General features: G+C 47.2%; 1 protein-coding gene across 4 annotated transcripts in view; it reads right to left on the bottom strand.

Annotated features, from left to right (window-relative positions):
* LOC142301931 (serine/threonine-protein kinase N1-like) overlaps positions 1–12296 on the bottom strand; it is a 153321-nt gene extending 141025 nt beyond the window's left edge. Inside the window, exon 1 of one of the 4 annotated variants that reach the window (XM_075342984.1) lies at positions 12111–12296. In XM_075342984.1, the coding sequence (XP_075199099.1) occupies positions 12111–12146 (36 nt within the window). In that variant the 5' untranslated portion in view covers positions 12147–12296. Of the gene's footprint in view, positions 1–10229; positions 10260–10438; positions 10478–12100 lie in introns of those variants that run through there. The other 3 variants (XM_075342987.1, XM_075342985.1, XM_075342988.1) reach the window with 3 other exon arrangements.
* Positions 12297–27263: the final 14967 nt, after the last annotated feature.

A 27263-nucleotide genomic window follows, 5' to 3' on the forward strand; every position in this document is an offset into this window, starting at 1 on the left:
CCTAGCGCCCTCAAAAGGGGGGAGGTGTGAGGTAAATCCGGAGATATGACGATAAATCATGATTTCCAGTCATAATCGCTCTCATCACTCCCTGGCAGTGCCCCCTCCCTTCTTGTTCTCAGATGTCCAGCATCTGTGAACGTGTCACATCCCAGCAACACATCCCCTGGCCGTCTCCTGTGATATGGAAATTAGGTGATGTGGGGACAATGGACACAGGATGACCCCCTGCCGTCACCCTGTAACAAGAGTTGTATCTCATTATAAGGCTATGGAACTAGCCAGACAGAACGACTCCAGTAAAAAATGGTTCATATCTCGCAAGCCATATTTCCGATAAATACGGCAACCATAAAAATGGTGTTTTCGCATGCGGACGATTCTGGCACACCTTTTTTATGGGAGCGGGAGCTTGGGAAATACCCCAGGCATGATATCAGCCAATGGGGAACTAATAGACAAGTCATGAGTCCCCTCGTTCTGTAGCTAAATTCATAACTGTCACAATGAGAGCGTTGACGTCCGTCTACGACGCTCCCAGGCAAAGTTATAGCCAAAATCCCCTTTCTGGATAATTCTGACTAAAAGCGGGGGGGAGTGGCAGTGCTCCCTCTGAGGTCACTAAGGTAGGAGGGGACCTGGATTTGCCCAGGTTGATAACCCTACTTCGGCCATTTTCCAGGGTTCTTTCGCCGGGGGTCACGTGTAGGAAACATCTGTGGGAAGGATCCTAGAAACCTGGTCTACAGCGCCCCCCTGTGGCCAGACGCACAAGGTAACTGCTGGAACTGTGTATGCCTGTTTGTAAACCATGCTTTATCTGTAACTGTACTCTGACATATGTATATTCTGTAGATTCCCTATTGTATATATTGTAGTTTCTAGTGTGCTTTAGGCTGATTAAATTATATAATTAATCTTGGGCTGTTCTGTTATCTCGATCTCGAATCCCACGTCTGTGTGTTCGGCTAATAGTTACCGTGAAGCGGTTGGTGGCAGCGAGTTGTGCCAAGGATTATTGTGGGGAGGCCAGTGAGATTCGGGGAGGTTTTATATATTCCGCCCGCGGAGGTCGGGGGAATATATACCCTACTCTCACCGGGGACCCTTCAATAATCGGCATAAGTAGTATAGCGGCCTCCTTGCTTATTGTCGGGCAATTCCATAATTGGCCTGACTATAAGAGGGGCGCTAGAGAGCGCGTCACGTGCTCTGTCTGTCGGTCGGGAGGTATAAAGGAGGGGTGACCCCCACTTGTTAACCCCCGATTGTGACGTACTGGTAGCCAGCGCGGGGGATTTCTGAGTGACCCCCCCGGTGGTTCGTGACAGCCGACCTTAGCTATGTGCGACCTGTGCAATCGCAAGAGCACTGGCCACCAGACAACAGTGGTGGCAACAGTGAGTGAAGGCCCAGTCACACACAACGACTACCAGCGATCCCGAAAAAGATGCGACCTCATAGGGATCGCAGGTAAGTCGCTGGGAGGTCGCAGTTGAGATGTCACACAGTCATATCTTACCAGCGATGCAGGAACAATACAGGGCGCAGTTGCGACCTGTATACCGATCTCAGCAGTCACTGTGACCCTGTCACACAGCGTCAAACACAGCGATGTGTCCTGCCCGGCAAGACATCGCCTTTGAAGAAAATGGCCTGGACCATTCTGCAAGGACTAGAGATCTCACAGCAGGGGCCTGATCGCTGGTAGGTGTCACACATAACAAGATCGCTAAAGGGATCGCTACTGCGTCACGGAAACCGTGACTCAGCTGCGATCTCGCTAGCGATCTCGTTATGTGTGACGGTACCTTGAGATGGAAGCTACTGTGTGAACATTGCTGTAAATGTAAACGTGGTGGACAACCCCAGCTAAAAATCATTGTAAATTAGTGTTTTCTTTATATGGGCCAATATTCTGAAATGAGAGTCTGAAATGGGCCTTAAAAAGAAAGCACAATAATGGAGGATGGGCAGGAAGATATAGAGGAAAATAGCTGACTGCAGAGACAATAGACTCCTTTCAGCAGTACAGTTCAGCAAATGTAGTGAAATGGTGTTGTCCCTTCAAGAAACTGAGGACAATGAAGGGTTAATTAGATTACTGACAGGAAGTCTGCTGTCTGTAGGCCGCTCTCACCTCCAGTGTCCATTATCCACCTTCTGACCAGAATTAATCACCGTTCACAAATGACTAGTTCTGCGGGGTCCTGTGAACGCCCCCCCCCCCCTCCCCCGGCTGAGCCTCATGACTGTGGTTATGGCCAGTATATAGGACAAGTAATCAGACAATTGCAAAAAATTGATGATTTATAAATTAATATTTTTTTACCGCTAAAATACAAAAAAAAACTATACCAGTCTGGTATCGCCATCATTGTATTGACCTGAAGAATCATTGGTGCCGGGGTTATTTTTAAAGCCAAGGCAGAATTGTGTTTTACTGCACTTGGAATTTTCTTTCCCATTTTTCTGTACATTACATGTTAAAGTGAATGGTGTCAATCAAAAGTACAACTTGTCCCACTAAAAGCCCCCATCTTTTTTTTTTTTTTTATAGTGCTAACATATTCTACTGCGCTTTACATACATCAGCATCACTGTCCCCATCGGGGCTCACAATCTAAATTCCCTATCAGTATGTCTTTGGAGTGTGGGAGGAAACCAGAGAACATACAAACTCCTTGCAGATGTTGTCCTTGGTGGGATTGAGCCCAGGACCCCAGTGCTGCAAGACTGCAGTGCTAACCACTGAGCCGCCATGCTGCCCTCATACAGCCATGTTGGCAAAGAAATAAAAACATTATGGCTCTTGGAAGAAAAAAATGTAAGAGCAATGCTGAAAATTGGCTGTGGCAGGGAGGGGGTTAAACTGTAGTGAGTGAGGAAGATGTGTATTGTGGTAAACTGAAGTAATGTCAAGGGGGGAAATTTTATGTTATTGGGACTCAAATGTAAAATTGGTAATGTCGCGGACGGGGAGGAGGGTGTCAGCACTGCGCTCACCCCTCTGCTCGGGTCCGGCTACTGCTGCTCAGTGGTGGCTCGAGCGGTGGGCCGGATCCCGGGGGTTCTCGAGCGGCACTCCTCGCCCGTGAGTGAAAGGGGAATTTTGGGTGTAGGGATTGGTTATTGTCCGTGACGCCACCCACGGTTGTGGTGAGTTGTTGACACCACCGCTGCTCTGTGTGGGGATCCTGGGAGTGATGGTGTGAGGCAGCAAGTTGTTGTGTTGCCCCTCTGTGGGTAGGGGTTGGTGATCCCGAGGCCCAGTGATGAGGTGGGAGATGCAGGGCTTGGTGGGCGCAGGGACGCGGGGGCAGCGCTGTACCTTGCGGCACTGTGGTACTCACTCAGCCTGAGACGTTGACACAGTTCTCGGTAAAACACACGGCTGGAAAGACGGTTCCCACGGACGGCTGCACTTGCTTTCCCCAGTAGGTGACGGTGATCTCCCTTTTCCTGCACCTGATGTTGTTGATGGTCTCGATGGGTTCCCACCGGTAACCCGCTCCCCGGCTTCAAGCTGGACCGGAGGAGCTCTACTCTTTGCCCGCAGGCACTGGCCCTTAGAAACTGGTGCCCTGGCGGTGGCGGTGTCTCTACTGTAATGGTTGGGCTGTTGCCTTCAATCGGGACTTGGTTGTTGGGGGATCGACGTCCCCTTCACTGACGGATTTGGCAAATTATGGTGACTCCTAGCCTTGCCGGGGTCCGAGAGGCCCCTGCCCTGGTGCTGACTGTCCTTTGTACACTGCTCCAGACCGCCGGGCCACCACCCGTCCGCGGTCCTTCCAGGAACTTCCAAACGGTCACCCCTTCGGACAATCACCACCGTTGCTGACCTTGCTGACTCTGTCCTGCACACAGCTGGACCAACTTCAGGCTTTTTACACTCTCCCTTCTCTGTCACTACTCTTACTGTCCTCCTTTACCACTTTGCTTCCTTCTACTTTCACTTCCTTAACTGTTCTCCATGTTTACTCCTTCACCTTCTGCCCTGAACTCTGTTCTGCCTGGTTCTTCCCGCCTCCAGAGCTGTGAACTCCTCGGTGGGCGGAGCCAACCGCCTGGCCCACCCCCTGGTGTGAACATCAGCCTCTGGAGGAAGGCAACAAGGATTTTGGGTTAGCTTTGATGTTCCTAACTGGGGTGTAGGGTGTGGTGGTGTGATGACCTGTGACCCCTGGCTTACCCAGGGGTCACAGTAACAAGGCCCCAAATACAACCCATAATGTGCAGTACTGGTGACCTCGGAGGAAACGGAGCTAACTCCAGGGCCCTGTTTAATCGCTGTGCCTCATCACATTACAGTCTCTGAGGTCTAATTAGAGAGTTGAACTTATAAAAGGGGTATTCCCATCTCCAAGTTCCTATCCCAAAATCTAGTAGGTATAATAATAATATTAGCAAATACTTCCAATTAGAATTGTTGTATAGTTCTCGTGATATAGCTACAGTCATATGAAAAAGTTTGGGCACCCCTATTAATGTTAACCTTTTTTCTTTATAACAATTTGGGTTTTTGCAGCAGCTATTTCAGTTTCATATATCTAATAACTGATGGACTGAGTAATATTTCTGGATTGAAATGAGGTTTATTGTACTAACAGAAAATGTGCAATCCGCATTTAAACAAAATTTTACAGGTGCAAAAGTATGGGCACCTCAACATAAAAGTGACATTAATATTTTGTAGATCCTCCTTTTGCAAAAATAACAGCCTCTAGTCGCTTCCTGTAGCTTTTAATGAGTTCCTGGATCCTGGATGAAGTTATATTTGACCATTCCTGTTAACAAAATAATTCCAGTTCAGTTAAGTTTGATGGTCGCCAAGCATGGACAGCCGCTTCACATCATCCCACAGATTTTCAATGATATTCAGGTCTGGGGACTGGGATGGCCATTCCAGAACATTGTAATTGTTCCTCTTGCATGAATGCCTGAGTAGATTTGGAGCGGTGTTTTGGATCATTGTCTTGCTGAAATATCCATCCCCTGCGTAACTTCAACTTCGTCACTGATTCTTGCACATTATTGTCAAGAATCTGCTGATACGGAGTTGAATCCATGCGACCCTCAACTTTAACAAGATTCCCGGTGCCGGCATTGGCCACACAGCCCCAAAGCATGATGGAACCTCCACCAAATTTTACTGTGGGTAGCAAGTGCTTTTCTTGGAATGCCGTGTTTTTGTGCCTCCATGCATAATGCCTTTTTGTATGACCAAACAACTCAATCTTTGTTTCATCAGTCCACAGGACCTTCTTCCAAAATGTAACTGGCTTGTCCAAATGTGCTTTTGCATGCCTCAGGCGACTCTGTTTGTGGCGTGCTTGCAGAAATGTCTTCTTTTGCATCACTCTCCCATACAGCTTCTCCTTGTGCAAAGTGCGCTGTATTGTTGACCGATGCACATTGACACCATCTGCAGCAATATGATGCTGCAGGTCTTTGGAGATGGTCTGTGGATTGTCCTTGACTGTTCTCACCATTCTTCTTCTCTGCCTTTCTGATATTTTTCTTGGCCTGCCACTTCTGGGCTTAACAAGAACTGTACCTGTGTTCTTCCATTTCCTTACTATGTTCCTCACAGTGGAAACTGACAGTTTAAATTTCTGAGACAACTTTTTGTATCCTTTCCCTGAACAACTACGGTATGTTGAATAATCTTTGTTTTCAGATCATTTGAGAGTTGTTTTGAGGAGCCCATGATGCCACTCTTCATAGGAGATTCAAATAGGAGAACAACTTGCAAGTGGCCACCTTATATACCTTTTCTCATGATTGGATACACCTGCCTATGAAGTTCAAAGCTCAAAGCAAAGCAAAGTTAGAAAACCAATTTAGTGCTTTAGTAAGTCAGTAAAAAGTAGTTAGGAGTGTTCAAGTCAAGAAATTGATAAGGGTGCCCATACTTTTGCACCGGTCAAATTTTGTTTAAATGCGGATTGCACATTTTCTGTTAGTACAATAAACCTCATTTCAATCCAGAAATATTACTCAGTCCATCAGTTATTAGATATATGAAACTGAAATAGCTGTTGCAAAAACTCAAATTGTTATAAAGAAAAAAGGTTAACATTAATAGGGGTGCCCAAACTTTTTCATATGACTGTATGTCTCTTACCTCATGTGCAGGGTATTGCAGCTTGGGTATCCATGGTTATGACCATGAGCAACTAACTACCTAACGGTCACTATATGAGTGGTCGTAACCATGGTTACTTAAGGTGCAATGCCCTGCACATGATTTAATAGATATAGCTACAGGTGCATCTAAATAAATTAGAATATCATTAAAAAGTTAATTTATTTCAGTAATTCAATACAGAAAGGGAAACACATATATTATAGAGAGTCATTACACACAGAGGGATCTATTTCATGAATTTATTTCTGTTAATGTTGATGATTATTGCCTACAGCCAATGAAAACCCAAAAGTCATTATCTCAGAAAATTAGAATAAGCCTAAGCATTTAAAATGGTCCCTTAGTCTGGTTCAGTAGGGTACATACTCATGGGGAAGACTGCTGACTTGACAGATGTCCAGAAGGCAGTCATTGACACACTCCACAAGGAGGGTAAGCCACAAAAGGTCATTGCTAAAGAAGCTGGCTGTTCACAAAGTGCTGTATCCAAGCATATTAAGGGAGAGTTGAGTGGAAGGAAAACGTGTGGTAAAAAAAAGAGCAAAAGCAACAGGGATAACTGCAGCCTTGATAGGATTGTTAAGAAAAGGCCTTTCAAAAATTTGTGGGAGATTCACAAGGAGTGGACGCTGCTGGAGTCAGTGCTTCAAGAGACACCACACACAGACGTATCCAGGACATGGGCTACAAGTGTCACATTCCTTGTGTCAAGAGACTCATGACCAATAGACAACGCCAGAAGCGTCTTACCTGGGCCAAGGAGAAAAAGAACTGGACTGTTGCTCAGTGGTCCAAGGTGTTGTTTTCAGATGAAAGTAAATTTTGCATTTCATTTGGAAATCGCGGTCCCAGAGTCTGGAGGAAGAGTGGAGAGGCCACAATCCAAGCTGCTGAGGTTTAGTGTGAGGTTTCCACAATCAGTGATGGTTTGGGGAGCCATGTCATCTGCTGGTGTAGGTCCACTGTGTTTTATCAAGACCAAAGTCAGCGCAGCCATCTACCAGGAAATTTTAGAGCATTTCATGCTTCCCTCTGCCGATAACCACAGTATCACTTTGCTTGATTAACCAACAAACTTGCCTGACCTAAACCCCATAGAGAATTATTGTCAGGAAGATGAGAGACCAGACCAACTGAAAGCTGTTATCAAAGCAACCTGGGCTTCCATAACACCTCAGCAGTGCCACAGGCTGATCGCCTCCATGCCACGCCGCATTGATGCAGTAATTCATGGAAAAGGAGCCCCGACCAAGTATTGAGGCATTTACTGCACAGACTTTTCAGTAGGCGCCAACATTTCTGAAGTTAAAATATTTTTTTCAGTTGGTCTTATATAATATTCTAATTTTCTGAGATAATGACTTTTGGGTTTTCATTGGCTGTAAGCCATAATTATCAACATTAACAGAAATAAACACTTAAAATAGATCCCTCTGTGTGTAATGACTCTATATTATATATAGGAATAGATCACTGTGTGTAATGACTCTATATAATATATAGAAATAGATCCCTCTGTGTGTAATGGCTCTATATAATATATAGAAATAGATCCCTCTGTGTGTAATGACTATATATAATATATAGGAATAGATCGCTCTGTGTGTAATGACTCTATATAATATATAGAAATAGATCCCTCTGTGTGTAATGACTCTATATAATATATAGGAATAGATCCCTCTGTATGTAGTGACTCTATATAATATATAGGAATAGATCCCTCTGTATGTAATGACTATATAATATATAGGAATAGATCCCTCTGTGTATAATAACTCTATATAAAATATATAGGAATAGATCCCTCTGTGTTTAATGACTCTATATAATATATAGAAATAGATCCCTCTGTGTGTAATGACTCTATATAATATATAGAAATAGATCCCTCTGTATGTAATGACTTTATATAATATATAGGAATAGATCCCTCTGTGTATAATAACTCTATATAAAATATATAGGAATAGATCCCTCTGTGTTTAATGACTCTATATAATATATAGAAATAGATCCCTCTGTGTGTAATGACTCTATATAATATATGCGTTCCGTTTTTGTATTGAATTACTGAAATTAATTAACTTTTTGATGATCTAATTTATTAAGATGCACTTGTAATGTATCAGGAGAACTATACTACATTTCTAATTGGAGGTATTTGCTAATATTATTATTATTACACCTACTACATATTGGAATAGGACCTTAGAGATGGAGTTGAACCTCAAGACCCAACTGTTCTGACAAGCCTACAAACTGCCGTAACCCTCAGTCTGATATAGCGCCGCACGACCAGCTCTACCCTCACCTACTGTATCCTCCTCACCCATCCCTTGTAGACTGAGCCCTCGCGGGCAGGGTCCTCTCTCCTCCTGTACCTGTCTGTGTCTTGTACTGTTTATAATTATTGTACTTGTCTCTATTATGTATACCCCTTTCACATGTAAAGCGCCATGGAATTGATGGCGCTATAATAATAAATAATAAAATAATAATAATAATTAATAATAAATGTACAGTATATGGGGATAGAAGGAATCTGCAGTTGCTGGTTAGCAGGGTGATGCTTTCTAACCTGCGGAAGCCACACATGGGGCACAACAGGGTTTACTATATTTTTGATCTGTCCTGTGGCTTCCAGCTGAGCTCGGCTGTGATATTGGTCTCGACTACTGACTGCTTCCTATATTTGCACCCTCTGTTGGATGTAAATTTGAAATATCAATTTCTTTCTTCTCTATTTTTTCCTCTAAACCATCTTATTTCAAATAATGTAATTTTTTTTTAGGTTTTGAGTTGATGAACAAAGTAGAAGACAATGCTAATGTATGTATATACGCATGCATCGATTATTAAAAAAAAAAAAAAATAACAACAAATTCTGAAAATTTGGGATTATAGTTAGCATTCCTTTAAGTTCATGAAGAAACAGGAATATGTCTTAAAGGAAACCTGTCACCGGGGCAAAAGTGTCACGTTATTGCTGTTATTTTATTCCCACCTCTCCCCCGAGTATTCTTTTTTCTTTTTGCTTTTGTGTTTTAATCCACCATATGGTTCCAGAGATAAGGTTCCTTTTTATTTCGCGCTTATTGTCTTTACAAGGGATCATGGTGCACATGGTAATGACAGAGCAGCCTAAAGACAGAGGCACTGCGAGCCAGACGCCTAATAAATATCATAAAGATTAGTATTAAATAAAAAGTAACATATCTCTGGAACCATTTGGTGGATTAAAAAGAACAAAAAAAAAACAAAAAAAATTACTCAGGGAAGCAGCATGAGTAAAATAAGAGTAGGGCACGTGCCCATTCTTCTTCAAAATATCTCTCGCTCAGTGAGATTGGATGGAGACATCTGTTAACAGCAATTTTCAGGTCTTGTCACAGATTCTCAGTGAGATTAAGGTCTGGACTGTGACTGGGCCACTCACACACATGAATACGATGTGACATAAACCATCCATTGTAGCTCTGGCAGGATGATTAGGGTTGTTGTCCTGCTGGAAGGTGAACCTACGCCCCAGTCTTAACATTTTTGCACCCTCTAACAGGTTTTCCTCCAGGATTGTCCTGTAGTTAGCTCTATCCATCTTCCCATCAACTCTGACCAGCTTCCCTGCCCCTTCTGATGAAAAGCCTCCCCACAGCATGATGCTTCCTCCACCATGTGTGATGGTGAGGATGGTGTTTTCAGGGTGATGTGCAGTATTAGTTTTCCATTTATAAATTCCTTTACACGTCACAAATACTTGTTACTTAGTGTTGGTATATCTTAGAAAGTACCAAAAAAATACAATTAGTTTTGTGGGTGTAACTTGTAGAAAAGTTCATGGGGGTATGAATACTTTTTCAAGGCAGTGTAAGTAAGGAACTGATTAGTATACTGCCCTTGCCATTTGTGAGACCATACTATATGCCACACTAAGTAGTCCAGACTTAGGACTGGCCTTATGTGTCCAGCAGTCAATAGATCAATCAGAAAACGTTTAATTCTGCTAACAGTGGGTGTCATTATTTAATAGACTATCGAACAGCCCATAAATCCCGTAGGTCATAGTTACACTCACATAAACTGTTGATGCATTTGGTCTAGCACCTCCTGACTTCCGCAATGGCTGACTTCCTGACCCTCACCCGCTGTGCTTTATCATTAACCCCTTCTTTGGTAACTTCTTCTTGATCCTGCCCGCAATGTAACGTCTTAGAAAAGTCCTTCCTTCCATCTGCCAAAGAAATAATCAACCACAGGCCTCTGAACCATAAGAGTAAAACCTACCCAATCCAGGCATGCACAGCGCATTTCACAATTTTCCAGCGGCACACACCTCCTGTGTGGCACAATGACCCCTCCCTTGGCACCTGTTTGGTTTCCGGTAATCTCTACAAGTGTCAAAACATCGTACCATTGACAATAACTGACCTAAAACACCAAATATCCTCGGTGTTATATATATATATATATATATATATATATATACAGAAGACTGCTGATGACCTAGTGGTCTCCGTCTCACTGTCTTACAGTATATCTGTGTATGTCCCCAGCGTGGTCTACATTCACATTTTGATGGGTTTTCCTCTACATCGGCCTACACCACTGTATAAACTACTATATATATATATATATATATATATATATATATATATATATCTATCTATCAAATCATTCCTACACCACTATATATACTACTATATACATATCAAATCACTCCTACACCACTGTATATATTACTATATATATTGTATCATTCCTACACCACTGTATATATTACTATATATACCGTATCATTCCTACACCACTGTATATATTACTATATAGATTGATAGATTGTATCATTCCTACACCACTGTATATATTACTATATATACCGTATCATTCCTACACCACTGTATATATTACTATATATACCGTATCATTCCTACACCACTGTATATATTACTATATATACAGTATATACATGACATTATTCCTACACCACTGTATATACTACTATTTACATATCAAATCATCCCTACACCACTGTATATATTACTATCTGTCCATATGTATATCAAATATCATTCCTACACCACTATATATATTACTAATATATATATATATATATATATATATATATATATATATATATATATATCATTCCTACATCACTATATATATTACTAATATATATATATATATATATATATATATATATATATCATTCCTACACCACTGCACATATTACTATATATACAGTATATATATGATATCATTCCTACACAACTGTGTATATGTGTGTAATATATATATATATATATATAATCTCAATCATTCCTACACCACTGTATACATTACTATATATATCGTATCATTCCTACACCACTGTATATATTACTATATATACAGTCTATATCATATCACTCCTACACTACTGTATATATTACTATATACAGTATATACAGTATATATCATATCATTCCTACAGCACTGTATATATTACTACATATATATATCATATTATTATTACTCGTTGGCAAGTATGAGTGCCCCATAAGGCCCCCTGAAGACCAGAGCACAAGACATAAGGCCGTCTAAAGCAAAAAGTAACTTCATACTGACATATATATATATATATATATATATATATATATATATATATTACGGCTAACACAAAAAAACTGAAAACTTGTAGGTTTGTTTTGAACGCTCCCGACCATTCGAATAAGTCAAGTTTGGTGATAGTGCAGCGCTGACGTGGTTAAGGATCACTTCACGACTGCACCCACTGTTCGTGAATCATAAGACGACTGCAGTCCTATGTAAAAGCACAGATGACCCAAGTAAAAGGGAGCAAAACTGAAGCTGAACGCTGGAAACAAAAGAAGCAAAAGCAATAATCAAATGCAGATGATCAAAGCTCCAAGCGAAAGACTATCCCACACAAGGAACAGTACCCACCCCCCGGTACCTCTGCATCCTGCTCCTCTGTCGGTGTGTGGGGCATGATCTTACACAGTGCCACTCACTCACACAGTGTCACCAATGCCGCCCTTCAGCCACACAGGATGACATGGTGTCACACACTGGGTGACGGTCTCTTGTGCCGGTCCCTCCCTGAATTTCCTGTGGATGTTCAGTGCAGCAGATACAGTTCAGGGCTTGTACTTTGTGTTCTCAGATCTGATATTTCTCAGTAAAGCAAGTGACTTTATCAATAGGGCGTCCATAGTGAATATGAGGGGCAACTCGACGCCGCGTCTCCAAAGCTTCTTATTAGCTATTTTTTTTTTATTCTATTTTTGGTTTGCATGTTTTATTCTTGTTTCTCACCACATTTTTGTTGAGTACATGATGTGCTGTAAAAAACAACGACCCCTATTTAAACTGATACGTTTGTATTTCCATAGAATATAATGGGGAAACTGTATGTAGAAGAGGTTTCCTTTTGACATACAATTGTGCACATATCTGTTTTGACCCATTTTTTTACGGGATGCTGAAAAATGCAGTTTGTGGCGCTTTTTTTTATCCTTTAAAAATAGAAAAAGAGAAACAGTTTGCATTGATTTTTTCGCATGATCTCCTGAAATATTCTCTATGTCATTTAAAAAAACAAACAAACAAAACAAAGAACAGATGTAACGTATGTGTTGAAAAATACAGATATGCTTGTGTGGCGCCCCTGACCTGGTCAGGCGCCACTGAGTACTGCACCCATGCTGGGTCAGTACAAAACAGGTAATCCCAGAGGCTGATTAGGGTGTGGACACATACAGGCATGTAGTAACCAGGAACACACACACAGCTTAGAGGGGACCCCTGGGCAGTCCCAGGGAGGGGGCGTGGCCCTCACATCCCAGAGAAGGAGTGGAGGAGCCGCGTCTGGAGGGCAGAGCAGAGGAGCAGGGCCTTTCAGACACTGCGCCAGTCAGTGGCTGCTGGCGGGGGAGAAAGGCTACCCAGTGGTGCCGCCTGAAAACCACCTAGGGCAGTAGCAAGAGGTGGCTGAGTAACGGCACTGCTGGTAGTCCAAGCCCGCATGGGGAAACAGGTCCCCAGAGCAGGGGCCCATTCAGTTGGCCTGCCAAACCTGCTGGTGAGGGCACTTTATGTGCCTCACCAACAACAGAGACCACAGCTACAGCAGCAACGAGGGGGCCCATAAGGAGGATCGAGCCTGGAGCCATCTATCCTTGGTCCACGCTGCCCGCAAACGGGCCAGAAAGGGGAGAACGGCAGTTGTGACTTCCCTGGGTGATTCCAGTAATACAAGTAGGGGTCACCTCAAAACAAGAAGGGCTAGGAAGGAGAGTCAGCAGTCACCCCTACATCAGCCGAAGAGATACCTGGTTCCTCCTGGTTTATCATAGCATCGCCCGGGTTGACTCACAGCTACCATCTGAAAGTGAGTGAAAACCCTGAAAGACATTGCTGCTTGTGTGTGAGTTCTTCTGCGACCTGTGGTACTACACACTTTCACTGGGCCCTGGGGCCAGCCTTACTCTCGGGAGGCTACAAGATCTGACTGCATTTACCATCAGCCCCAGGTGCTCCCTAAACTGCAGTGGTGGTCACCCCCTGACCGCAATCACCGAGAGTGGCGTCATGATTCCCATTGAAGTTAACCTGACTAACCTGTGGCCAGAAGATCCTCAACACGAGCAGTCCCTGAAGCGACCTGAAGGTAATGCAGGGCTCCACACTTGCTCTAAAATGCTTTTGTTTGCATCAATTTTATCCCCCAAATGTTTGGGGTTTACAATATAAAAAGTGTAACTATTTTTGCCACCTCTTCTGACAGCAGCATGATGTAGGGCAGGGGTTGGAAACCTTTTTTCTGCTAAGGGCCATTTGGATATTTATACCATCATTATCAACTTGAAAATTAACCTGCTATATTAGGTCAAACATTTAAAGTAAACCTGTCAGGTGTAATATGCACCCAGTACCACGTATTCTGTCTCGTCCTAGAAGCTGTGAATCCCAACCGCTCTAATTATCAGTCCTGTAGATAACTGTATGATTGTACTCACACTACCGGTATCAACAGATAGTTTTAACTCAGCCTGAAACGATGACTTGTAGAAAGACCAGGAGAAACACTGTAGTTTTCTTCTAGAATCTTGTATTAAGTACAAAGTAAAGGCAGGTGAAAAGGAATAATCTGTACAAGGTTGTAGACATGTGTCTTCAGCAATGGTTCCTCTCTAGACTAAACTGAGGAAGAAAGGGAGGAGCATTCTATACAGAAGCCAACTAAGGGAGGAACATAGGGACAAACTTCATATCATCTAAATCTACCTAGTAACAATAAGGAATTTCCTGATAGGAGGAAAAATATGCAATACAAGAAATATATACAACAGGTTGTTCCCATTCATGGGACACAACACTCCCAGTCTGAAATCATCTGATTTCACAAGTCCTTGTACGACGTAAGGAGTCGATCCTGTCCCTCGATGTCACGAAACCTGTAACGAGAAAAGAGAGAAACAGAAAAAATGCAACTGTAATGCACTGAATTCAAGTCCATGCTTGGTCGATGATGCATAGTCCTTGCGTAAAAATGTAAAAGTAGAAAAAATGAATTCAAGTTTAACAAACCCATCTTCAGATTGGGGAAGCCGCAAACATGCCAACTCTTCCTCCAACCCAATAATCCAACAGTAAAGTTTTAGTCCAAAGGAAAGGTTCAAGGTTCAATTGGACACGGACAGTTGTGTCTCAGTACAGCAGGGGTAAGCACTGAGGTAAGCACTGCTCCCCGCCGTGGCAGTATCCAACGACTAAGTTAGTTCATGTAACGTCCTCCTTTGGTAAAAGTAGCACGAGTTCGGTGACTGGACGAAAGAAGATTCGGGTTGAACCGCCCATCGTCACCTTCACTTCTACCTTCCGGGTCTTTCTATCGTCGCTGAGTACAGCCTTGGTGATGAGTCCCATTGGCCACTCGTTGCGATGAGCCTCTCTGTCTTTCAGCAAGACAACGTCTCATACTTGCAGGTTAGGAGATGACTTCTGCCATTTGTGACGGCTTTGAAGCAGATGCAAATACTCGGTCTTCCACCGATGCCAGAACACGTTGGACAGATGTTGTACTTGCTTCCATTGACGTCTGAAAATGTCCTTTTGATTGAAATCCCCAGGAGGGACTGAAACAGCTCCAATTTTCTGTGTGAGGAGTGTGGCTGGAGTGAGAATCATTGGAGCATCAGGGTCGGATGATACATGAACCAGGGGTCTGGCTTTTATTATAGCGGATACCTCTACGAGGAAGGTCATCAGCACTTTATGAATCCCTTGTCTTCTCTCATCGGTGCCAACTTGTTGTCTTCGTTTGTAGACTCAAACACTGTTGACCCAAAGTTGTCATCCCAGAAATGGTGTGCGTCCGCGCAGTTGGGCGGCTGCTGTCGCCACCTGGTGTCGCTCAGCCTCTCTTTCTTCCAGTAGTGATGCGGACGTGGTTGAAAGTGAGTGCCGCGACCATTTGGGAGGATGTGCGTCTTGTAGGAGGAGATTGTGTCGGGACTCTTCATTCTGCCCACGCAGACGTTTCCTATGATCACCCAGCCTAAGTCGTAGCGCTGAGCGAATGGCGCGTCGTGTGGCCCATTGATTTTTTGGCGCACTTTGTGTAGCCGGAGGCTGTCCCTTCCAAGCAGAATCAGGATTTTTGCACTATGATCGAGAACTGGTATCTTGCTGGCGATAGTTCTCAGGTGAGGGTGGTGAAGAGCTGCCTCTGGTGTTGGATTCTCTTCCCGGTTAGCCGGTATCTGGTTGCACTCGATGAGTGTCGGTAGAGGTATCTCTACGGTATTTTCAAGAGATGTTACCATGAGACCACTGGCCCTTCTTCCGCAAGCTTCTGAGATGCTGCTGCAAGTACCTAGTGTGTAAGGGTAGGCATTTCCTTTTAAGCCAAACAAGTCGAAGAGTTCGGACCTGGCGAGTGACCTGTTGCTCTGGTCGTCCAGGATGCTGTACACCTTCACGGCCCTTTCTGGGTGACCTTTGGGATATACCCTTACTAGGCATATTTTTGTACAAGACTTGTCCCAGAGATCATCTCCGCAGACTTTGGTGCACGAGGAGGATACTGTCACGCTCCCCGGGTCCTTGGCTCCCCTCCCCGGGTCCTCTACTCCGCTCCCCGGGTCCTCAGCCCCGCTCCCCGGCTCACCTGCCACGCTCCCCGGGTCCTTGGCTCCTGTGCCCGTCCTTCCCAGGCCCCCTGGTCTCCGATCGCGGCGCCCGACGGCTTCCCAGGCCCTGGCCGGCTCCCCTGCGTCCTCTTCTCAGCCTCCTTCCCTGGCTTCTGGCACCCGGGCTGCGCGCATGCGCATTAGGGCGCGCGCGCGGTCACTGACCCTTTCTTAAAGGGCCAGCGTCCATTAACAGGAAATGAGGCCAAACAGGTACAGGGTATAAAGGGGTGTATTGTCCAAGAGGGCGGGGCCTGATCTTCGTGTTTTCCAAGCTAGGAGTCAGGTCTCCTTGTGTCGTCTTGCCATACTCACGTATCTCTCTTCTAGAGCTGATCCTGCCTCGCCAGCCGGTCCTGCTGAATCCCGAACCCCGCACGCTGTCCGTCTGCCATCTGACAGTCCGTACCATCTTGGATCCCTGCTGTGACCCGTCATCTCGCTCCAAAAGGTTCCGGACCCCGCCTGACATCATCTCGGCTTCCGAACCTGAGCTACGTCACCCGGACTACCATCCGTGACTCCGTGGTCCCAGGGACTTCTTCGGTACCTTCACTTGCACGGACTGTTCTACTGCCCATACTGCTGCAGCTACCGGACTCCTTACCACCATCTTAGAGTTCGGCCCAGTGGATCCACCTCCTGGGTCTGCCCGACCGCCTGACCCTGACAGTAAGATCAGGCCATGGATCCCGCTGCAGCACTAGCGGCCTTGCAAGAGGAACTCCAACGCCAGCGTGAAGTCCAGACTCGCATGCTGAACTTTATGACTTCCGTGGACACCCGCCTGTACACGTTACAAGCGGCAGTTACGCCTTCAACGTTCCGGGCCTCCACTAGTCACTCCATGGCTCCCGCACCCGTGGCAGCCTCTTCGAATGCTTCCCAACTCCGTTTGGCTTCACCACCTCGTTATGCCGGAGATCCCAAGACCTGCAGGGGCTTCATAAACCAATGTTCCCTTCATTTCACGCAGCTACCACATCTGTTTGCCTCCGACCAAGCCAAGGTCGCCTTCATCATGTCTCACCTGGAGGGCGAGGCACTGGCGTGGATGAACCCGTTGTGGGAAAAGGAGGACCCTATGACCAAGGATCTTCAAGAGTTCCTGCAGGCCTTTCGTAGCACCTTTGACGAGCCGGGACGCGCCTCTGCGTCTGCTTCATCCCTCCTCCGCTTACGTCAAGGAACATTGACGGTGGGCCAATACGCCATCCGTTTCCGCACTCTGGCTTCAGAACTCGGGTGGAATAATGAGGCCCTAACAGCCGCCTTCTGGGAAGGACTCTCGAGTCGCATCAAAGATGAGTTGGCGGGTCGTGACGTGCCCTCCACCCTAGATGCCCTGATTGCCCTAGCAACTCGAGTGGACATTCGTTTTCAGGAGCGCTCCAAAGAGCTGTCTCGGGAGAGACGTCCGGTACGGCATTCCTCTCCTCCACAGAAGCCCTCCGTATCTCAGTCATCAACAGCTGGGATTCCCGTCCACGAGCCCATGCAGATCGACCGAGTACGACAGTCTGAACAACGTCGAGCAGAGCGGCTCGCCAAGGGCCTCTGCTTTTACTGCGGAGAGGACACACACCTCCTACGCTCCTGTCCGGAAAGGCCGGGAAACTCCAAAGCCTAGGGTTGGTAGGAGAGGCCACCCTAGGTGCTGGGACTCTCTCAGACCCGGTTATGTGGACTGTGCAAGTGTCAACGGGAGAGACGCGCTTCACGGCTGAGGCATACCTCGACTCTGGAGCAGCAGGCAATTTCATCCAGCAGGCCACGGTGGACAAGTACCAGCTGCCTGTTACTCCACTCGAGAAGCCCCTAGTGATTGCCTCTGTGGATGGGAGACCCCTCTCTGATACCATCTCCTGGGTCACCAGTCCGGTCGTACTGCGTATCGGTGCCCTGCACACCGAGAACATCGCTCTCTACGTCCTTCCACACATGTCCCATCAAATCCTGCTGGGACTTCCCTGGTTGCGGACACACGAACCATCAGTCAGCTGGGGTACTGGCGAAATCACCCGATGGGGCCCTGCTTGTCATGAGAAGTGTCTGAGGTCCATACAACCCATCCGACGACCTCCGGTTCCAGAGAACCTGCCGGAACTGCCTTCGGCCTATTGGTCCTTCGCAGACGTTTTTGACAAGAAGGAGTCTGAGGTACTTCCGCCACACCGTCCCTACGATTGTGCCATCGACCTACTCCCAGGAACAACACCGCCTCGAGGACGGATATATCCATTGTCTCCAGCCGAAACCAGGGCCATGTCCACCTACGTCACAGAAAGCCTGGCAAAGGGATTCATCCGGAGATCCTCCTCTCCTGCGGGAGCAGGCTTCTTCTTCGTTAAGAAGAAAGAGGGTGACCTACGCCCATGCATCGACTACCGGGGTCTGAATCAGATCACCGTAAAAAATAAGTACCCTCTGCCGCTCATCCCCGAATTGTTCGACCGGCTCAGAGGAGCCCGTGTGTTCACCAAGCTGGATCTTCGGGGTGCCTACAACCTAGTTCGTATCCGCTCTGGGGACGAATGGAAGACCGCGTTTAATACTCGCGATGGGCATTATGAATACTGCGTGATGCCCTTCGGCCTGTGTAACGCACCAGCAGTCTTCCAAGAATTGGTGAACGACATATTCCGGGACCTCCTCTACATCTGTGTAGTAGTTTATCTGGATGACATCCTTATCTTCTCTCCGGACCTCCAGACCCACCGAGAGAACGTACAGCTGGTTTTACAAAGACTGAGAGAGAATCGTCTCTACGCCAAATATGAGAAGTGTGTCTTTGAGCAGTCTTCTCTCCCTTTCCTGGGATACATCATCTCGGGCACTGGACTGCAGATGGATCCAAAGAAGGTCTCCTCCATACTCAACTGGCCTCCCCCTTCTGGACTGAAGGCAATCCAACGGTTCTTGGGATTCGCCAACTACTACCGCCAGTTTATCCCTCACTTCTCTGCCCTGACTGCTCCTCTCTCCGCTTTGACCAAAAAAGAGGCTAATCCAAAGGACTGGTCACCTGCGGCCGACGCCGCGTTTTGCTCGCTGAAGCGAGCATTTGCCTCCGCTCCTGTACTCCACCGTCCGGAGTTAAACCGCCAGTTCACCTTGGAGGTGGATGCCTCCTCCTCGGGAGCCGGAGCAGTGCTCATGCAGAAGTCCTCCTCCGGCAAGATGGTGACGTGCGGTTTCTTCTCCAAGAGCTTCTCAGCGCCTGAACGTAATTACACCATCGGTGACCGAGAACTATTGGCGGTCAAACTGGCTCTGGAGGAGTGGCGCTACCTCCTGGAAGGAGCAGTGTACCCCGTGATTATCTACACGGACCACAAGAACCTGGAATACCTGCGGTCCGCTCAGCGACTGAACCCACGCCAAGCCAGGTGGTCCCTATTCTTTGCCAGGTTCGACTTCCAGCTCCATTTCCGACCCGCGGACAAGAACGTACGCGCTGATGCTTTGTCTAGGTCTTTCATGCCCATGGAGCAGGAGGAAGAGGCTACCCAACCCATCATCTCTCCTAGCAAGATCATTTCGGTGGCTCCTGTCACCCTGGCCCAGATACCGCCCGGAAAGACCTATGTCTCTGAGACTGACAGGCAAAAAGTGTTGCACTGGGGTCATGCCTCAAAAACAGCCGGTCATGCAGGCCAGAAGAGAACATGGGGTGCGATTGTCCGCCATTACTGGTGGCCATCCCTTCGCACGGACGTCGCTGCTTTTGTCTCTGCCTGCTCCTCTTGTGCCCGAAACAAGACGCCCAAACACCTGCCCTATGGCCGTCTTCTGCCTCTGCCTATACCCTCAGTTCCGTGGCAACACATAGCGATGGATTTTATTACGGACTTGCCATTATCCTCTGGACACACAGTCATATGGGTCGTGGTGGACCGGTTCTCCAAAATGGCTCACTTCATCCCCATGGCTGGACTGCCCTCTGCTCAGGAACTCGCGGAAGCCTATATCCATCACATCTTCCGCTTGCATGGCTTTCCATCCCACATCGTGTCCGACAGAGGAACTCAGTTCACCTCCCGCTTCTGGAGGGCGCTCTGCAACCATCTGGGAGTAACTCTGGACTTTTCTTCCGCATACCATCCTCAGTCTAATGGCCAAGTGGAGAGGGTCAATCAAATCTTGACATCCTTCTTACGTCACTATGTCAACGCCCATCACGACGACTGGTCCACGCTTCTGCCTTGGGCTGAATTCTCACATAACCACCACATCAGTGAGTCGTCCTCCAAATCTCCCTTCCATGTCGTTTACGGACTTCAGCCCTCCGTTCCATTGCCTATATCCCCTTCTTCGGATGTCCCTGCGGCTGATACTGTAGCCCGTGACTTCGCTACCATTTGGGACTCTGTCAAGGCGTCCCTTGGACGCGCTTCCCAGCGGATGAAAAAACACGCTGACAAGAGGCGTCTGGACCCTCCGTGTTTCTCTCCTGGTGACCTGGTCTGGCTTGCTTCCCAATACATCCGATTGAAGATACCTTCCTACAAGCTGGGTCCTCGCTACATCGGGCCGTTCAAGGTCCTCTGCAAGATCAACGAGGTCTCCTACAAGCTACAGCTCCCGGCCACGATGAGGATACCCAACTCATTCCACGTCTCCCTGCTCAAGCCGGTTGTCCTTGGTCCCTTCTCCGCTGCTGCCAGTCCGGCTCCTCCACCTATTGCCGATGACGACATCTATGCGGTAAGGGATATCGTGGCCATGAAGACTGTTCGAGGCCGACAGTTCTTTCTGGTGGACTGGGAGGGGTATGGTCCTGAGGATAGGTCCTGGGAGCCCAGGGAGAACGTGGGCACTCCTCTGATCCGTGCCTTCATGTCCCGGTTGCGGGGAGGGGGGCGTGGGGGGGGGGTACTGTCACGCTCCCCGGGTCCTTGGCTCCCCTCCCCGGGTCCTCTACTCCGCTCCCCGGGTCCTCAGCCCCGCTCCCCGGCTCACCTGCCACGCTCCCCGGGTCCTTGGCTCCTGTGCCCGTCCTTCCCAGGCCCCCTGGTCTCCGATCGCGGCGCCCGACGGCTTCCCAGGCCCTGGCCGGCTCCCCTGCGTCCTCTTCTCAGCCTCCTTCCCTGGCTTCTGGCACCCGGGCTGCGCGCATGCGCATTAGGGCGCGCGCGCGGTCACTGACCCTTTCTTAAAGGGCCAGCGTCCATTAACAGGAAATGAGGCCAAACAGGTACAGGGTATAAAGGGGTGTATTGTCCAAGAGGGCGGGGCCTGATCTTCGTGTTTTCCAAGCTAGGAGTCAGGTCTCCTTGTGTCGTCTTGCCATACTCACGTATCTCTCTTCTAGAGCTGATCCTGCCTCGCCAGCCGGTCCTGCTGAATCCCGAACCCCGCACGCTGTCCGTCTGCCATCTGACAGTCCGTACCATCTTGGATCCCTGCTGTGACCCGTCATCTCGCTCCAAAAGGTTCCGGACCCCGCCTGACATCATCTCGGCTTCCGAACCTGAGCTACGTCACCCGGACTACCATCCGTGACTCCGTGGTCCCAGGGACTTCTTCGGTACCTTCACTTGCACGGACTGTTCTACTGCCCATACTGCTGCAGCTACCGGACTCCTTACCACCATCTTAGAGTTCGGCCCAGTGGATCCACCTCCTGGGTCTGCCCGACCGCCTGACCCTGACAGATACTGTGAGGTGGTTTGCAGCTTGGCCTATACTCTCCCCACCATGACTTGTGGTAGGAGAAGGTGTAGGTGCAGGATCAGGCTGAGATGGGTGCAGCGCTTGTACGTGATGCATGCTGTCACACTCCATGCACTTAATTGTAACCTTACAGTCCTTGGTAAGGTGTTCTGTAGAGGCACAGCACCTGAAACTTACCCCAAACCTTTTCAAGAGTTCCTTTAGTTCTTGAAGGGGTTTCTTCCTGAAGCCAATGCACTTCTTCAGGGGTTGTGGCAGTTAGTGAATAGGACACTGGCGGTTCGGATTTTCCACCTTCCCGCCTTCATTGCCCTTGTCTGGTGCTGACGTTGGTGTAGGTGGTAGAACATCGATCTTTTTGACTGATACTGGGCCCCTACGTTTTCTGTCACTTTGATGAGGGCTCTCATATCTGGTAGCTGGTGAAGTGGAGTCGGTGGGTTCTCCACAGGTGAAGCTGGGGTCTGCCTTACGTTCTGCGATGCCATTGATGAACTCGCAGAAGTAGGAGAATGGAGGAAAGGAGACTTGGTGCTCTTTTTTATAGTTTGTTCCTACCGTGGTCCACCTTTCCTGCACGTTGTAAGGTAACTTGGCGACTATGGGTTTCACCCCACAAGCGTGTCCAGGTAGCTGAGACCAGGTAGGTGTGTGTCTGTTTTGGCCAGCTGGAGCTCGGACAGCAGGTCGCTGAGTTCCTGGTACTTTGAAGCATCCTTGCCAGATATTTTGGGAAGGTCGTATAGTTGTTTCAGCAATGCATCTTCAATTGCTTCAGGACTGCCGAAGCCTTTCTCCAGTCTGTCTCATGCGGTTGCGAGACCAGTTGTTGGGTCGCTGATGTAGACGGATCTGTAGACGGTGCAGTCTCGTTCAGCATTAAGCTGTTGGAAGTCCTGTAGTTCTTTTTGAAACTCAGACGTATTTGATCTCAGCAGGGTAGAGGAATATTTTTTACAAATCTCTTTGTAGGACCGGTATGCTGAGTACAGTTGTTCTAGGGCTCCCTCTGGTAGTTGTTCTGTCCCCACTTAAAGGCGATGGAAGGTGCGTAGTTGTGAGAGGTTGTGAGAATCTTACCTTCGTTTTTCCTATAGGTGGGGCAGACAGGACCAGAGCGCTCCAGAGTGACACATGCACATGCTGAGATGAAACAATGGTGGTTTATTTTCTCCAAAGGTTAGGACATGCAGAGTGCAGTAATCCAAGTACTTGGCATTGTAATTCTCAGTGATGCTTGCCTCTGTAGCTACTACGTGGTCAGAAGAAGACTTTGCTCCTAGTAGCTCCAATCCAATATGGGATGTTGTTCTCACAAACTCTGCTTTGGAAATGAACATCCCAGGATGTGATGCAAGAGGGTCATCAGACACTCCCATGGGCTGGACAAAAGAAACAGAGGAGCCGAAAGGTCTGACCAGTAGATGGCAGCAGAGACAAGCATGAAAAACATTAAATAACAGTTTTAACTAAGACAAATAGAAACAGCACACTCCCCGTCTGAAATTCACTTTGTGGATTTCACTATTGAGTCCATAATACAACCTGAAAGGAAAGGCATGTTAAATGCAAAAACAAGCTCAATTGAGTCCAAAATAAGAAGGATGGCTCAAAGTTCAGGTCCGGTAGCGTTCATCCTGTAGGGACGCTCTCTATGGGCAAAAGCAGAACAAGTTCGTGGATTGGCCTTGCAAAGGTCTTCGTCTCACCTTTCCTGATGACCTTTAGCTCCACCTTCCGAACATTGCCGTCCTGACTAGGCAGTATCCTAGTAATTAGTCCCATAGGCCAGTCAGTCCTTTCTGTGGTCTGATCTTTCATGAGGACTAGGTCTCCTTCCTTGAGGTTCGGCTTGGGATGTCGCCACTTCTTTCTTCCTTGAAGAATGGTGAGGTATTCCTTCCTCCATCGGTTCCAGAAGTAGTCAGCCAAGTATTGAACCCGTTTCCAGTGTTTTTGATAAATGTTCGCGTGGGTGAACTCTCCGCTGGGCATTACCGCGTTGTCAGTTTTTTGGGTAATGAGAATAGTAGGAGTTAATATGGTTGGTGTTTCTGGATCCATGGTCACCGGCACAAGGGGTCTTGAATTGATAATGGCTGAGACTTCAGCTAAAAGAGTGACTAGAGTCTCATGTGTGAGTCTTGAGGAATTGACGTCCATTAGCATGGAGTTCAAGATGTTGCGTGAAATCCCGATCATCCTCTCCCACGAGCCTCCCATGTGAGAACTGTGAGGGGGATTGAAGATCCAGGTGCAACCTTTTTCTGCCAGCTGATCTTGGATAGGTTTGGTGTCGATGTTCAGTTCTCTACATGCACCGACGAAGTTGCTTCCACGGTCAGACCTCAGCTGTTTCACTGGTCCTCTGATGGCAAGGAACCTTCTCAAGGCGTTGATTAGGTTGGAGGTATCCATGGACTCTAACACCTCAATGTGAACGGCTCGAACACTCATGCAGGTGAATAACACAGCCCACCGCTTGCTGTTTGCTTGGCCTCCGCGAGTTCTGCGTGTGGACACCATCCATGGTCCGAAAACGTCTAGGCCCACGTAGGTGAAAGGTGGCTCTGTGGAAAGTCTGTCTGTAGGCAAGTCAGCCATTTGCTGGTACAGTTGTTTTCCTCTCGCTTTACGACAGTGCACACAATCGTGTAGTATTTGTGCTACACGTCTCTTCATTCCAATAACCCAGAGGCCTGCAGACCGTAAAGCACCTTCTGTAATTTGCCTGCCTTGGTGTTCAGTCTTTTCATGGTGGTGTCGGATCAGCAAGACTGTAACATGGTGTTTGTTGGAAATGACGAGAGGATTTTGTTCTGCAACTCCAAGATGAGCCTGATTTAAACGACCACCAACTCTCAGTAAGCCGAAACTGTCGATGACTGGGTTTAAATTGGCGAGAGGACGTCTTAATGGAATCTGCTGTTTGTTGTATAAACACTTCCATTCTATGGCGAATTTACTCTGTTGGAGGTGGCGTATTATGAGGGACTCGCTATGGGAGATGTCCTCAGCAGAAAGGGCTTTGTGGCAGACATGCCAGCGATGACCGTCTTTGTTTTTAAGGTCAGTACAACAGCATCTGGCGATATGCACTAATCTAGCGACAGTCCTGACGAGCCTCATCCAGCTGGAGAAACGTTCAAAACGTTGGCAACCGAGGTTGGAAGTTTTTTCTGCACTGGTGGCCAGGGTATTGACTTCAGCTCGGACATCTGGATCGTTGTCCGGATCTAGGATGCTGAAGGCTTCATGGACACCTTCTTCTGACTGTCTCAGCAGGAACTCTGGACCTGTAAGCCAAGAAGAGTTAGCAAAAGAACTTATAGACATAGGTCTAGTTGCGTGATCTGCTGGATTCAGTTCGGTTGGTACAGGTTCTGCTAGGTTGTTGCAGACTTCCTTGTCCATAAAGGCAACGCTGTGTTCTCTCATTTCAGGCTTGCTGTTCATGGAACGCTGAAGAGAGTTAAATCTGGTCTGAGCTTGAGCTCGGTTGTTTGGGAGTCTTACCCTGGTAGATCGGAAGGGTAATGGAGAGACCCAGTGGTTGGTTTTGTCTTTAGAAAACTCACAGTCCATTATTCCGATGAATTCTCTGTCCTCTACTGACAAGGCTACTTTATCGTCGTCCTTGGTTGTGTGAAAGACTGATCTTCCCAAGTTGTCGATATGCAGAGAAGAAGCGATGTCAGGTAGCTGTATTGTGTCTGGAGACTTCTCTTTCACTCCATAGTGATGAGGACATGGCTTTAAGCAGGTTGTGCGCCCATCTCCATGCACATAAGTCTTGAAGGAATCAATTTCTGATCGATCAACGCACACATTTCCTATGACTACCCATCCCAAGTCCAGTCTCTGGGCGTATGGTGCATAGTCAGGCCCATTACACTGCTGTCGCACCTTGTGTACCGTTAGATTGTCTCTGCCGAGCAGGAGTAGAATCTCTGCGTTATTGTCCAGAGGTGGGATAACACTAGCGAGGTGTCTTAGGTGTGGTTGATGAAATGCAGCTTCTGGGGTAGGAATTTCATTCCTGTGGCTGGGTATTTGGTCACATTCAACGAGTGTTGGTAGAGGTATTTCAGTCTTCCCATTGATAGAAGCAATAAATCCCTGGGCTCTTCTGTCGCTAGTCTCTATGCGACCCGAGCAGGTGTTCAAGGTGTAGGGTTCTGATGGTCCATTAATTCCGAAGGCTTCAAAGAATTTGGTTCCTGCTAGGGACCGGTTGCTTTGGTCGTCTATGATGGCATACACCTTCATTGCCTTTTCTGGATGTCCCTCGGGATAAACCTTGATGAGGCATATTCGGGCACAACATTGCTGTGTTTGGCTCTCTCCACATACCTCTGAGCATAAGCAGGAGATGGCTGTGGTGGTGTCAGTCTGATTCTTGGACTCCCCGCCATGACTTGGAGTGGGAGTGGTGGTGACTGCAGCCGGTGTGTCTCTAGCTAGCTGGGTTGAATGCATGGCTGAAACATGTTTTTCACTATGACACTCCTCACACTTGATGATGGATTTACAGTCCTTGGCCATGTGCTCAAGTGATGCGCAGCATTTGAAACAGATCCCAAGCTCTGTGAGGACTTTCTTGCGCTCCTGTAGGGTTTTGGATCTAAACCCTGTGCACTTGTTCAGTGAATGCGTTTTTTTATGGATGGGACATTCTTGATTGAAAGACTTATCTCGTGATGAGATGGTGTTCTGTTTATCTGTGCGTGCTGCAGGTGGTGGTAGCTCAGTCTTCCTAACACTCACAGTGTTCTTAATGTCTCTGCGTTTGTGTATGGCACCTTCATACCTTGATGATGATGTTGCGGCTGCCGAAGTGTTGAACTCTAGGAAGTCGAGGCTGGGGTCGTTCCTCATCTGGGCCTGCTCATTGATGAACTTGCAGAACTGAATAAATGGGGGAAAGGTGACGTCATGCATTCTTTTGTACCTTGAGACTGACGTTGCCCATTTCTCCTGCAGACTGTATGGCAGCTTCACCACGATTGGGTTCACTCCATGGGCTGTATCCAGGCAGCACAGCCCAGACAGACGAGGATCTCTTTTGGCGAGCTCCAGCTCCATGAGCAGATCACTTAGGTCTTGAAGCTTGTGGACTTCTTTAAGGTTGATCCTTGGGATGTCCTGCAGTCTCTTGAATAGGGCTTTCTCTATTGCTTCTGCGCTGCCAAAGGTGCGTTCCAGTCTCTGCCATGCAGCAGCGAGACCTGCTTCTG

This window comes from Anomaloglossus baeobatrachus, chromosome 4, assembly GCF_048569485.1.
Source record: "Anomaloglossus baeobatrachus isolate aAnoBae1 chromosome 4, aAnoBae1.hap1, whole genome shotgun sequence".
In the NCBI taxonomy this organism is placed as follows: Eukaryota; Metazoa; Chordata; class Amphibia; order Anura; family Aromobatidae; genus Anomaloglossus; species Anomaloglossus baeobatrachus.